This window comes from Hermetia illucens, chromosome 3 (assembly GCF_905115235.1).
Source record: "Hermetia illucens chromosome 3, iHerIll2.2.curated.20191125, whole genome shotgun sequence".
Taxonomy (NCBI): Eukaryota; Metazoa; Arthropoda; class Insecta; order Diptera; family Stratiomyidae; genus Hermetia; species Hermetia illucens.
In genome coordinates, this window is record NC_051851.1 from 129,548,614 (window position 1) to 129,563,691 (window position 15,078).

Sequence of the window (15,078 nt, forward strand, 5' to 3'; positions counted from 1 at the left end):
GCCTGATTTGTAATGGAGAGTTATTGGGAAATCCAAAAGAAATACCTTGGGGCGAAATATGTACAGTACATTGTCTGAGTTCCTTTCATTTAGTTATAGGACATTCGCGTAATCTTTCTTTAATTATTTTCATTTCATTATGAACGATACTATGTTATTATTCTGCAACATGTCAGGGAAATGTTATGGCAAACCTACCTGCACAATCAAGTGGGCATGGGATGGTATTGTTAAACGCTCTCCCATTATGCAAAGAAAACTTTTTGAATTTCTTCAGCAATAAGCAATTTCACTTCCCTATTCAAAAAATATAAGACCAACTTTGTGTTATAAGTCAATATTTATTCAGTTTATATTTTAATCAATCACCATTACAGAAAGATAATTTACCAGCCAAGTGGCACTGTATAGCAGAAAAAGTAGTAAAAAAATATGATACACACCATATACAATAACTTAATTAATAAGAACATCAAACAACTTACAAGTAGAGAATACATTTTAGTATAATTTTTTATATTGTTTCTTAGAAACCAGCCACATCAGTTCAAAATTACAAAAAAAAAAAATCTTCTTCCTCCTAGCAGCACTTCGGTGGTCCCTGGGTTAAAAGAATTCAATACAGATAATGCTTGAGTACTTTACTATTTTATATATTTGAATTTAAGCCTCCCTAAAAGTTTCCCTTCGTTTAAATTCCCTAATAGCTCCTTAATTGAAAACACTTATTCTGTTAATAATAAAAATATAAAATATTAAAAAAAAGTTTTTGCTGACCTGTGTAAGGTGAGATAATTCTAAAATCTAGGAAATAAACAAGACACTGATCCTGAAGCGTGCTAAAACTACCATGTTGTACACTTATCCAAAATATGAAGAATGAAACCCCTGGTAACAATTTTTGCAAACAAAACCTTATTATAATCAGTTGAATGTCTGTCTGTGTGTCACAAGCACTTTTCTCAGAAACGGCTATGCCGATTGACACGAAATTTGGTGGGAAGGTAGCAACTTTGAACGCCCAGACATGCAATGGGTGATATCCTTCTACGTTGAAATTTAGGGGGGGGGGTGGTCCCTATACCTGCAAAAGGGGGGTGTACAAGTTTTTTTCCACCGAATATAGTCATGTTGGATATCAAATGAAAGGTCTCGATTAGGACTACTTGAAGCTAGCTAGGAGCTAGGTACTAGCTTTGAGATTTGTTAGAAAGGCGGGGAGTGGGAGGGGTGGAAAGTGATGATTTCTTTAACGGACACATTCTCAGAAACTACCCAACCGAAAAATTATGAAGCTGCCTCTATACGGTGACCAGGCGTTAAAATACTCTCCATATGGATATCTACCCAATTAGTTAATAATAGTATATTACTATCATTTGGGAAAATTGAGTAAGTTGGTAGTAGTACACCCTTCTAGTTCACCTAGGGACGAGTAGTACTCCTTTAAGTTAGAAACACCTTCAATTCCGTAAGATGGGGAGATACGCTAAACATACAAGAAAATTCATTCCACGCCCTGTGTTATCTTTTGCGAATATTGAAAGGTTACTTGAGAGACAGTCCTCAGCTTTATGAGACGCTAGAACGTCGGAGGAGGTTGCAAATCGCGTTGAAGTAGCGCAGTAGAGTTGCATATGGCTGGTTATACCGCTGATCGTGCGGCAGCAGTCAGGAGGAACAGGCGCAAAGTAAGCTTGGCATATTTTTTTAAGAGGACCATTTCAGGTGGTCAAAGGGTAGTATAGGTCCCGGGGCGAAACGTCGATTGGTACCCACGATGGAGCATAAAACCTGGGAAATGCCTGCTGAACCAACACCAACAGCTCTACTACCAAACCCTATCTCCACCTCCACGTGGTGACCGCTGGGAGCTCTTTCTTGACGAAAAGCTGCAGACGGAGGAGGATGAAGGCGAGTCTCCCGCGCCTAAAAACGGGACAAATTGTACCAACTGGTCCTCCAGGTTGGGGGTTGGGTAGGGCTGATAACCCTACACGGAAAACAACCTGTTACGAAGCCACAACAGGAGCCTCGGATAGGACGGATGTTAAAACGACGGACCCGGCAACGACAAAGGAACAACGATTTGCGCATTTTCTCATGGAACGTGCGCTCCCTGTACAGAGATGAAGCTGATAAGCAGCTAGCCGATACCCTGTCCCAATATAGGGCTGATGTAACAGCGTTGCAAGAGATGCGATGGACAGGGACCGGTTTCCTGGAGAAGAGCCACTACACCATATATTATAGCGGCCATCCAGTAAACCATGTGCTCGGAGTAGGTTTCTTAGTCAGCCAAAAAATGAAACCTGCTGTTATCGGCTTTGAAAGTATAAGCGAACGGCTATGCACTCTGCGCTTGCGAGGCAAGTTTAGAAATATAAGCCTCATAAACGTTCACGCCCCTACAGAGGAGACTGCAGAGTCGGAGAAGGATACCTTCTGCGAGGCAGTAGAAAGAGCCCTCGAAGCCTGTCCCAGATATGATATCAAAATCATACTTAGGGATTTTAACAGCCAAGTAGGGAAGGAGCCCGTATTCAGGCGATACGTTAGCTCCCATAGCTTACACGAAAAAACAAATGATAACGGACTGCGGACTATTCAATTAGCAGGGTCACACGAAATGGTTGTTGGAAGTACCTGGTTTGCGCGGAAAGCGGTCCACAAACATACGTGGGCCTCTCCAGACGGGACCACTTTCAACCAAATTGACCACGTGTTAATCGAACGCCGCCACCTCTCAGCCTTGATGAATGTCAGAACATATAGGGGGGCCAATATAGACTCGGATCACTATCTCGTTGGCATGGTGCTCCGAGCTCGAATAACAATACCACCTAGAATCCCCTCTGACAATCGGGTGAGAGTGAACACTGAAGCCATCCACAACACAACCCTCCGCGACACCTATAAGAGGGAAATGGATGCCGCAATAACCGCAGTCAATAGAGGACCTGGAGATGAAGCATCAACTAATGATCTTCACCACCACCTGAAGAACGTTATCATGGATACGGCCACGAATATACTTGGCCCCAGCCGCAAAAGGAGTCAGAACGGCTGGTTTGACGATGAATGTAAGCTAGCAACGGAACGGAAGAATGCCGTATACCGAGTAATGTTGCATTCTCAAAGAACGCGGGCACGCGCAGAGACTTATCACGAACTCCGTCGAGCGGAGAAGCGACTTCACAGACGGAAAAAGGAAGCCTGGGAGAACCAACAAGTCTGTGAACTAGAAAAATACAGGGAGCAACCGCACCAGGTGCGGAAGTTTTACCAACAAGTCAGCAGGATGAAGCCTTATACACCTCGATGCTCATCCTGCCGAGACAAAGAGGGAAATCTGATTTCCGACAGAATGGGCATATTAGAGCGATGGGTTGAGTACTTTGATGAGCTACTGAACAACCAGAACATCGGCGAGTTGGAGGTCCCGCCAACTGAAGACGACGGACAAATACTGCCACCACCAAGTTTAGGAGAAACAGTCCGTGCAATTCATCGGCTAAAAAATCATAAGTCGCCAGGAGCCGATGGAATTACAGCCGAATTGGTTAAATATGGAGGCGACCAGTTACACCAAGTGGTTCATCAACTTGTGCTCAAGGTATGGGACAGCAAATCAATGCCTGACGATTGGCAGCGAGGCATAATCTGTCTCATACATAAAAAGGGAGATATCACACAGTGCAGCAATTATAGAGGTATCACGTTGCTGAGTACCATCTATAAGATATTCTCCACTATCTTGCTAGGCCGGATAGCCCCATACGCCCAGAACATCATTGGCCCATACCAAAGAGGCTGCACTCCAGGCAAATCAGCAACAGATCAGATTTTCTCTCTGCGGCAGGCGATGGAAAAACTGTTGGAATATGCACAACAGTTGCACCATCTATTCATCAACTTTAAAGCCGCCTATGATAGCATAGCCAGGGTAAAACTGTACACGGCCATGAGAGAATTCGGTATCCCGACGAAATTAATAAGACTGACTAGGCTGACCCTGACCAATGTGCGAGGCCAGATAAAAGCAGCAGGATCACTCTCAAGACCATTCGACATCAACAACGGTCTACGACAAGGGGATGCGCTATCATGCGTCCTCTTTAACCTGGCCCTGGAGAAGGTGATCCGTGATGCTGAGGTGAATGCAAGAGGTACGATCCTCTTCAAGTCCACCCAACTACTGGCCTATGCTGACGATATCGACATCATGGGAAGAACCACCCGAGACGTTCAAACTGCCTTCATCCAGATCGAGCAGGCGGCGCGAGATCTTGGGCTGCACATCAATGAAGGCAAGACAAAATACATGGTGGCAACGTCAGCACCGAAGACGAATCAACCAACAACATCAAACCGCACTGGTCAAACACAAGCACGAACAAGAATAAGGATAGGGGAATACAACTTTGAGACCGTTGACAATTTCTCCTATCTAGGGTCGAAAATCACAACCGATAACAACTACGATGATGAAATCCGCGCACGGTTGTTGTCAGCCAACAGAGCCTACTTCAGCTTACAAAAACTGTTCCGCTCGAAACGTCTCACCATAGGGTCAAAGCTCTTACTGTACAAGACTATGATCTTGCCAGTCCTCATGTATTCCTCGGAAACTTGGGTTCTTAGCAAGAAAAATTGCGAACTCTTGGCCGCGTTCGAGAGAAGAATCCTCCGAAGAATTTTTGGCCCCCTACATGAGGATGGACGATTCCGTAGCCTACACAATGACGAAATCTATGAGCGATACCATGACCATCCGGTTGTGGATAAAATCCGGCTCAATAGGTTACGGTGGGCGGGTCACTTAATCCGTATGGATGAAGATGATCCCACCCGGAAAGTCTATAAGGGCAATATCTATGGTAGGAAAAGAAGACGAGGCAGGCCCTGCCTAAGATGGAGCGATGGCGTGGGCCAGGACGCCAGACAGCTTTTAGGGATATCGAATTGGTGGACCTCGGCGCAAAACCGGGATGTCTGGAGTTCCTTATTAAGACAGGCCTAGACCGGATACCGGTTGTTGCGCCGTTGATGATGATGATGATTTCAGGTTTGCGTTTATAGGGGGAAAACTCTGTGGTCAACCCCTGCGCTTTCGTTGGCTTTGTTGTATAAGTTGCTGTTCCTCAAAAGCTTAGTTCTTAGGCAGTTTGTCCTTTATGATAGTAAATCGTTCAGTTTTACTCTTTTCGGTCATTTCATCATGCTTCTGACATTTGTCAATTCTTGGACTTCGTTGCTCTCATCTGAACATAATCGCTGAGTATTCTTAATTGCATGGCCTTTGATGACGTTACTTACTATGTACAACTTAAGTTCCTATGTCAATCCTCATCCTCATTGTTTTTTGTTGGTGAAGTTTGTAATTTAGTTTGCTTTTCCATTTTCCTGTCCATTCTATAATATGGTCAATAGCTTTTTGTCGTTTTGTTGTTGCTTCCCCAGTATTTTTGTCCGCGGGAAGGATAGAAGTGCAAATGTTGCTATTTTGGCTTCATCACTGGATAAACGCTTGGATGCACAACGCCTGTATCTTTTTGTGCTGTCCAATTTAAAATATATCTGTTGAAGGACTCGATCATATATTTATTAATTAACATCTTTAGCTTAGGGTGTTTTCCCTTCCGTTTTTTTTTTGCATAGTGAGTTTGCGTGTTCTACGCTTCTCTACATTTAGTTTGTTGACCTCTTCAGGGCGTTCAATATATTTCTTATTTAGTCCGTAATTAGCGGGGGTTAGTTAGTTTAGTTTACTCAGGGAGGTCGTAGCTCCGAGCGCTCAGGCCATTGTTAGGCCCATTGTACTATCCCCGCAAATTGCCTATTGAATGGCTTCCCGCTTACGGTGTTCGCAGGCTTTAGCGAAGCTGAGAACATTCTCCAGAGGCAGAGAGTTATGCAGATTCTTCATTGAAGAAAACCTTGCCAAGGTGTCCTCGTCTGAGGATGCCGGCCAGCTGCATAAAAAGTGCAGGGCCGTCTCCTCTTCCTCCTCACATTGGCTGCACATACCCGAAACCACCACCACAATCTTTTCCATATGGTAGTTTACACTGTCCCGTTAAAAGCGCTACTAGGATTTTCATGTCCCTCTTCTTAACGGACAATAAAAATGCCGCTCTAGTGACAGGATTTTCGCCTGTCGGCAAAAGTTCAAATTTCTCCACTCGGCTGCGTGAATCCTTACAATTTCACCCTTCAGAGTAGACTTGACAGTAGATGGTCGGATTCCAAGAGCTGGTTCTGGCCCCATCATTGTGGATCCAGACCGTCGGCGAGCCAGTCCGTCAATCTCCTCATTACAAGCGATGTTAGAGTGCCCCGGCACCCACATCAGGAATGTTTCGTTCAGTCGGCCAAGTTTCAGCAGCACCTGATGACAACTCAACACCAACTGGCTTGATATGTCTATTTAGTGCTGATAATGCCGCCTGACTGTCGGAACAGTTTTAATTGGTGCGACCCCTCAATTTTTGCCGCACACATTCTTCTGCTGCGAATGAAATGGCATATATCTCCGCCTGGAATATTTCTTCGAGAGGTCGGGCCAGTTCTATAATCGGATTCTCCGAGAACACCCCTGCGCCCGATCCACCCTCCATGACTGACCCGTTGGTGAAGATTATTAAGTCTGTAATCTGAAAAGACTGATGGCCATTTGTCGACCATTCTTCTCTTTCGGTGATTACGACAGTGTATGTCTTTTCAAAGACGAATGTGGAAACCATATGATCGGTCGGCCTCAGAGCTACCGGATGTTTGTCAAGAAATTTCCAGATAGACGCATTACCGTGTGATTGGCCGCCTTTCCTCGCCCCAATGGTATCGAGTCTTTCTGCGTCATTGGTTGCTTTCCGTTTCATCTCAAAGTGAATGGGGGTAAATTTACGATAGTTTCAAGTGCCGCAGTCGGCGTAGTACTAATTGCTCCAGTAATACTTAGGCAACTAAGTATCTGAATCTGAGTTAGCAGCTTCCTGCTGTTAGCAAAGTTCAGTCTTGGCCACCATACGATGCACGCATGTATCAAAATGGGTTTTATTATGGATGTATACATCCAGTATATCCGTTTTGGTGAAAGTCCGCAGGTCTTAAATATCGCATTCCTACAGCACCAGAGCAATCTGCAGGATTTCTGATACTGTTCCTGGATATGGTGCTCCCACGTTAACTTGGAGTCGTGGGGGTTACTTTCTAAGTTGTCTCTTGAAATTTTATTGTTAGTATATATATTTCAACATCAAGTCGATAAACAATGATTGGACCATTTAAGTAAAATTTTCCCTGATTTTGCTTGTTGGATTCTGCCCACTTTGTTTGTCTATTAGTCAACTTGGGAGATTGATCTCTCCTCCTCCCTTTTTCACTAACCAGCTTGGTTTATTGATAGGAGTGATAGCTGCATGGACATCTTCTTATGAGCGCGAAACCGTTCGTTCCCTCCAGCGCACCTTTAGTAAGTGTGGAGGTGGGAGCTTTATAGTGAATTTCGAGACCGTACCGGCAGTAACCTCCCCTACCGTCCTTGCTAAGGAACGCAAGACCTGCAAGACCTACTCAAGGGAAGTATAATAGTTATTTTTGAGGGACCGCGACATACACTGAATGAGTGGGAAAAAGAGTCGAGAGGCAGATAAACGGCACAGCTCTAAGAAACTAAGACCGTGGCTAGCTCGGCAAAGTGGTAAAATTGATTATTCCCTTACTCAGCTTCTAAGCGATCATGGAGGTTTTGAGTTTTACCTGCACAAGGTGGATAAGGCACGATTTCCCGACAGTTTGTTCTGAAATGGGGAAGTAGATGACATCGATCATTCTTTTTTTCTTGTGGATTGGGGGATAGGATGGGATTCGTCACCAACTATCGGAAATCGGAGACATGGCTTGTGTTGCCATGTGGCACCATACGTTCGGGTTTTTCCTCTCGCGAAAAAAAGAGGTTGAGGCGTAAAGACCGGATGACAACAAGCTTTTTAAACTGACAATTTTCCCTCGCTCACTCCGCTCTCGGTGGGAGAGTGGGAGGATTTCCTCGGAGAAGTGATTTGTCAAAATGTTCCTAGCTAAATCTATGAAGAGATGGGAGAACAACCCTCTCTCCTTACCCACCAAAGAATAAGAAAGAATACCCGGCTTTTAACCAAATTAGGTTTATTATCGCAACAAACTAGCAGTTTTCGCCCGCTGGATACGCCCTTATCGAGTTTCCGTCAACCTTATCGTATTATTTGTCGATTTATCGTATGCCCTCCTAAAGCTTTGTGACTTCTTGGGCGTTACCCGGGGTGGCTTCAGTACATTGTCTTCAAGAGGGACACTTTGGATTTTAACATTAAATGGAACAGTTTTAAGTCAAGAATCTAAGATGCCATCTCAAAATATAACAGTTTTTTAGGGTCAGTTTACCGATTACATGCAACCATACCTTTACCATAAAAACTAAACCAGCAAGGGCAAAAGTTCAGAGCTTCAGATTCGACCATGGCTTTTTTAAACGTCACTAACTCCGAAAATTAGAAAACAATTATCGGTTCTGGTTCCTGATTATTGAAATTTATTTTATTACTAGTACTAGTGATTTACCTTTTTCAGATAAGAATGCACATTTCAAATTATGAAAATAAGAATCTTTTCACTTGGAAAACTACCATCGACAAAAACCCAATGAATGAGTTGTCCTTAAAAAGCATTACGCATTCAAAAAGTAAAGTGAAAGTAGAACTAACCTTTGTCAGGAAGAATATTAACAGCTGAATTAGTTCTCAATTTTGATTTTCTTTTAGTAAATAATTTAATCGAGCTTGTTGTTTCGGTGGTACTCTATAGAAATCTCGGAGTACATACTCTATTTCTTTCCTTGTATGTAAGGGAGGCCATAAAGTAGTAATTGAAAATATTCTAGATGAATTTGGTTAGTGAATTAACATAGTTCGATTACTTTTTGGTTACCTATTAAACCGCAGAGCTTCATATGCTGACATTTGCATGGTTTCCAGTTTTTGAAGTTCACGTTTGAATTGGCGATCGTAGTCCTTAACTGCCTTATGATACCGTTGCCGACAAACCACTTCACTGAAAATGAATGAAGCTTCACGATCTTGGTAATGCCTCTATGAGTTCCTTTAATTTTAATTACTATGGCAGCTTAAAGTTGGTGTAACTTGGGTGGCAACTATGGTCGACATCATCTTTGAACTCTCTGAGTGTTTGAGGAGGGATTGATTGCGTCAGTGATGTGACTTTGGTTGCACTGCTTTTCTTTCTAACTGATGACTTTACAGACTCCTCTTCTCCACCTATTTTAAACCTAACCTCAGATTGCGTCGGATGCACCTTTAATTTACTTAGCGATAAGGCAATCTTTCTAGATTGCTCGTCCATCTTACTCGACGATCTTGAAGACATTCTGCTATCAAAAGTAATGCAAGCTTCTAAGAAATAAATGATTATTTAAATATTCTGAATAAAAAAAAAGGAAATTTCAGTTTGAAAATTTAGGCTTTGCACTCTTTGATTGATTAGGTTGAGTGTTTTCTTCTGACAAAAGGCCTTTGAGATTCTGGCTACGGCATTAGACCAAACTGTCGGACTATTGGTATTGTTCCCGAGGCTGATCTCTTAACATTTTATATGAAACGAAACCTTATTATAATCGATCCAAAGCCTGTCTGTCCATCCGCTTGTCCCTTTTCCTATCTTTTACTCGTAATTTACTCGCAAACGGCTAAACGTGCTACATATTATAAAATTTGGTGAGAATGTGTATTCTGGGAATTCCTACACATGCAGCGAGTGGTATCGATCCGATGGGGGAGACATTTTTTTTCTCAAAATAAAGCAATTTCAAACTATGAACCCAGTTTTCAATATTGCGTGGAGGATAAGGTAGTTACGTCTTAAAATTTAGACACCATAAAGTGTAACAGGCCTCATTCTAAGGACTTATCTAGCCCAAAATTCCGAAAAATCACCATCCACTGGCTCGGGAAATCAAAGAAGTTTATCATTTCGAGAGGGTGGTTGTAGCTCCCATAACATTGTCAGCTACAGGTATTGTACCTAAATCTCTCACGCCATCCCTAAATATCCTGGGATTCTCATACAGTCTGGTTCAAACCAAGGAAAAGTATCATCGGTCACCAACACCAAAGCCTCTATATATTTTTATGTGTGTGGGATTATCCGAGCCTAACTGTTTGGCACTTAATGCTGGTATAAAGCGAAATTCAGCATCTGAGACAACTGGAAATAAATAGAACCGCCGTACCTGGTTCCAAGATTGTTGTGAAAGGATAGCTTCAGTCTGGATGGTTCTATACACCGCAGCACCTCAGTGGGTACATGAGGAAAGTGCAGAAACCTTGTGGTCCAGCAGATTATTTAAAAAATAAGTTAGCAGTTCGGGTCCGGTATGGATAATCGGCGGAAGTCGCCCGGCTTGGACTAAACTTTCCGTTGAAGTTCAGAACGAATTCTAAAGAGCGTGTATGGAATATTCGAAAATGGATCCTCTATGCATCCCAAGGAAATTCAAGAATTCTATTTCAAATCAATGATGAGATTACGTTTCCATTGGGTGCTTATATTTTGCCACAGAGATGATAGTTACTAGTTACTCTCGGTGCGATTCAGGGCAAGTTAATGCTAGATTGACTCAAATTAGCTTTGGCAGTGCAGAGGGTCTACCGAAACTGTACTATCGGCAGTGAAACAACCGTACTTGAAGTTTTGGAGGTTAATACCTTCAGTTTATTTAGCCCTCACAGGTAAGAGCAGCTTCATCTTGAGCTCGTGATACCGCCCGCTCTATGTAGTAACCTAAGTCAGTGATGTAATGCAAAATTTACCTTGGCTTCAACGGCAGGCGTCTTAGAGTTACTTTCCATCGGCTTTGATGCCAACTAAGGATTTCAGTTTCCCTGAAGTGGCTTTATCTAGAGGAGCATTGTCTAAAACGGTTTATTTGGATGCGATTTGCCTAAAAGGTTTTTTGCTGGCATGGTGTATGTTGCATAGAAGTAACGGTTTATCAGCAATGGCATCCCTCTTTAGATCGTTCGTTGAAGGTTTGATTCTGATTCCGCAAGAGCAATTGGATCTCAATTTAAGCGAAAATTCTTCGCACTAGTCTATCGACTTGTTTAAACCAATAAATTGCCTTCAAGCTTTACCCCAGTTAGCCTTATACTTTCGCTTGGACTGATGATTGGGCCATTGTAATTCTAATCAGTCTGATTAATTTGGACGAGACCCCAATATCGAACAATATTTGACAGTCGCTTGCTTGGTCCCAACCACTTCGTGATAGGGGGTAGTTCTTGGTGGTTGATGTTCCTCGAAGCTATCAGCCTATCTATGTTCTCGATACATCCTAAAGCTTTATTCAAGCGACACTGCGCAGCACTCGGTAGAATTCTTGCAAAGAATATATTTAGAATATTTAGAAGAAGAAGAAGCATAGACATGTGCATGAGAATCTATATTAAAATCTACCTTTCAAAAATTCAAGCATAGTTTCCACAAATATAAAATGGTTTCATGTATTGAGTGAATTCGAACTTTTATTTATTCTGACAAATTTGTCCCTTTTTCAGTTGTGAATTTATCACCAGCGTGGATGAATGAACGATTGATTACAATGTTAGAAAGTACTTTAGAAAGTAATTTTCCCTGGATTCATTTTTCATTAGTTTGCACTGATGAAATCATTGGTGTAAAAATGAAATACTTCCACAAAGTCCCACTGGAATGTGCAAGACGGCATATATGCGCAATGATTTTCTTCCACCATACAAATTCAAGCCGGGTGACCCGCCCACCGTAACCTATTGCGCCGGATTTTATTCACAATCTGACAGTCATGGTATCGCTCATAGATTTTCTTGCTAGAACCCAGGTCACCGACGAATACATCGGGACTGGCAAGATCATAGTCTTGTACAGTAAGAGCTTTGATCCTATGGAGAGACGTTTCGAGCCAAAAAGTTTTTGTAAGCTGAAATAGGCTCTGTTGGCTGCCAATAACCGTGCGTGGATTCCATCGTCATAGCTGTTAGTGGTTGTGATTTTCGATCCTAGATAGGAGAAAATTTTCAACGGTGTCAAATTTCATTGTTTTTGATGTTGTTCGTTCTTGGGTTTTTGGCGCTGACGTTGCCACCGTGTACTTCGTCTCGCCTTCATTAATATGCACCCCAAGATCTCATGTTGCCTGCTCGATCTGGGTGAAGGTAGACTGTACACTTTGGGTTGTTCTTCCCATGATGTCAATATCGTCAGCATAGGCCAGTAGTTGGGTGGACTTGAAGAGAATGGTGCCTCTTGTACTGACGCGCGAATCACTTTCTCGAGGGCCAGGTTAAAGAGGACGCATGATAAGGCATCCCCTTGTCTTAGACCGTTGTTGATGTTGAATGGTCTCGAGAGTGATCCTGCTGCATTTATCAGGCCTAGTCAGTCTTATCAATTTTGTCGGGATATCCTAATTCTCTAATGCCCATGTACACTTTTACCCTGGCTACGCTATCATAGGCGATAGTCGATGAAAAGCTGGTGCAATTGATATCCATGTTCCAACAGTTTTTCCATCGCTTGGTGTAGAGAAAAAATCTAATCTGTTGCTAATTTGCCTGGAGTGAAGCCTCTTTGGTATGGGTCAATGATGTTCTGAGCATATGGGGCTTTCCGACCTAGCAAGATAGCGGAGAATATCTTATAGATGATACTCAGCAACGTGCTAACTCTATAATTGCTGCATTGTGTGATATCTCCTTTTGTATGTATGGGACAGATAATGCCTCTTTGCCAGTCGTCAGGCATTGATTCGCTGTCCCACCCCTTGAGGATAAGCTGATAATTCACTTGGTGTAATTGGTCGCCTCCATATTTAACCAATTCGACTGTAATTCCATTGGCTCCTGGTGACTTATGATTTTTAAGTCGATGAATTGCACGGACTGTTTCTTCTATACTTGGTGTGTACGAGGTGTATAAGGCTTCATCTTGCTGACTTGTTGGTAAAACTTGCGCGCCTGGTGCGGTTGCTCCCTGTACTTTTCGAGTTCATAGACCTGCTGGTTCTGCCAGGTTTCCTTCCGAGTGTGAACTCGCTTCTCCGCTCGACGGAATTCTTGGTAGGTCTCTACTCGTGCCCGCGTTCCTTGGGAATGCAATATTACTCGGTATGCAGCATTCTTCCGTTCCGTCGCTAGCTTACATTCATCGTCAAATCAGCCGTTTCGACTTTTCTTGCGGCTGGGGCCAAGTATATCCGTGGCCGTATCAATGATAACGTTTTTTTCAGGTGGTTGTGAAGATTATTTATTGATACTTCATCTCTAGAATATCTGTTAGCTGCGGTTATTGCGGCATCCATTTCCTTCTTATAGGTGTTACGGAGGGCTGTGTTGTGAATGGCTTCAGTATTCACTCTCACCCGATTGTCAGAGGGGATTTTAGGTGGTGTCGCAATTCGAGCTCGGAGCACTATGTCAACGAGATAGTGGTCCGAGTCTATATTGGCCCCCTTATATGTTTTGACATTCATCAAGACTGAGAGGTGGCGGGGTTCAATCAGCACGTGGTCAATTTGGTTGAAAGTGGTCCCGTTTGGAGAGGCCCACGTATACTTGTGAACCGCTTTCCGCGCAAATCAGGTACTTCCAACAACAATTTCGTGCGATACTGCTAACTGAATAATCCGCAATCCGGTTATCATTGGTATCCCTATGTAAGCTGTGAGAGCCGACGTATCGCCTGAATTCGGCCTCTTCGGTCTCTTCGACAGTGTTGTGATCGTAAGCACAGTAGATCTACTATAGGCAGTACCCTTACAAAAATGACCCCACTTGCAAATGTGCTGCAGAAGCTTATCTGTACACATCAGAGACGCTAAACAAGGAAAAGGCATAATCTTCGTCAAATCGTATTGGTAAGAGAGAGATCGGTGAGCTTTTGCTATTCTGGTACTACGGCGTGCTCACCCATATAGCAAAAAGTTCACGTATTCACTTATACATAAGCAAAAACTTGCCAATCTCACCAATACATTCTCAAGTCCGGGCGGTATGTCAAACACAGCTGATCGGATTTTCGTTACATCTCGCTCATGCTCAAGGGCAAAACAATTTGAAATCGTGTGTACTCGCACTGATTTCCCCCCTTGAGGGGCAAGGGGGAGTGAGGTAGCTGTCTAGTATCTAACTTGGATCGTAAGTTTCAGTCTCAAGTTATAGCGCGTCAAAGATGGAGTCCACCAAGCAAGCAATTCGTCATATTTTACGTTTTTACTACCTGAGAGGTAAAAATGCAACGATGGCGGCCGAAAAAATTTGTCAAGTATTGTAACGATTCGCACAGCACAGCGTTGGTTCGATAGATTTCGTTCTGGTGTAGTGGATGTCGAAGATACACCTCTTACTGGTAGTCCAACCGTCGGAGAAACCGATAAAATCGTCGAAATCTTCCAAGTAGACCGGCATGCGACCATTCGCTTTTGGCATTGGCCGGGAACTAGGTATAGATTATAAAACCGTTTGGAACCATTTGCAGAATATTGGATTCCAAAAAAGCTGGATGTTTAGGTGCCACACGAGTTGACGCAAAAAAATCGCGTTCTTTGAGAATGCAACATTACTCGGTATGCGGCATTCTTCCGTTCCGTTGCTAGCTTACATTCATCGTCAAACCAGCCGTTCTGACTCCTTTTGCGGCTGGGGCCAAGTATATTCGTGGCCGTATCCATGATAACGTTCTTCAGGTGGTGGTGAAGATCATTAGTTGATGCTTCATCTCCAGGTCCTCTATTGACTGCGGTTATTGCGGCATCCATTTCCCTCTTATAGGTGTCGCGGAGGGTTGTGTTGTGGATGGCTTCAGTGTTCACTCTCACCCGATTGTCAGAGGGGATTCTAGGTGGTATTGTTATTCGAGCTCGGAGCACCATGCCAACGAGATAGTGATCCGAGTCTATATTGGCCCCCCTATATGTTCTGACATTCATCAAGGCTGAGAGGTGGCGGCGTTCGATCAACACGTGGTCAATTTGGTTGAAAGTGGTCC

The 15,078-nt window shown here is 43.2% G+C and overlaps 1 protein-coding gene across 1 annotated transcript; it reads right to left on the reverse strand.

Moving 5' to 3' along the window:
• Positions 1-321: 321 nt before the first annotated feature.
• LOC119651705 lies at positions 322-9,532 on the reverse strand. The gene is made up of 4 exons (XM_038055418.1): positions 9,155-9,532; positions 8,968-9,090; positions 8,745-8,916; positions 322-601 (listed from the first exon to the last, which is right to left on the reverse strand). Exons 1-3 carry the CDS (start codon positions 9,421-9,423, stop codon positions 8,781-8,783), a joined length of 528 nt encoding a protein of 175 aa, XP_037911346.1. The 5' UTR covers positions 9,424-9,532; the 3' UTR covers positions 322-601; positions 8,745-8,780.
• Between the last annotated feature and the right edge of the window lie 5,546 nt (positions 9,533-15,078).

Coding starts and splice junctions, on each gene's coding strand:
- LOC119651705 (XM_038055418.1), bottom strand. CDS start 9,423: ATGTCTTCAAGATCGTCGAGTAAGATGGACGAGCAATCTAGAAAGATT. Junction 9,091..9,154: donor ACCAACTTTAAGCTGCCATA/GTAATTAAAATT, acceptor ATTCATTTTCAG/TGAAGTGGTTTGTCGGCAAC. Junction 8,917..8,967: donor GAAGCTCTGCGGTTTAATAG/GTAACCAAAAAG, acceptor AAATTCATCTAG/AATATTTTCAATTACTACTT.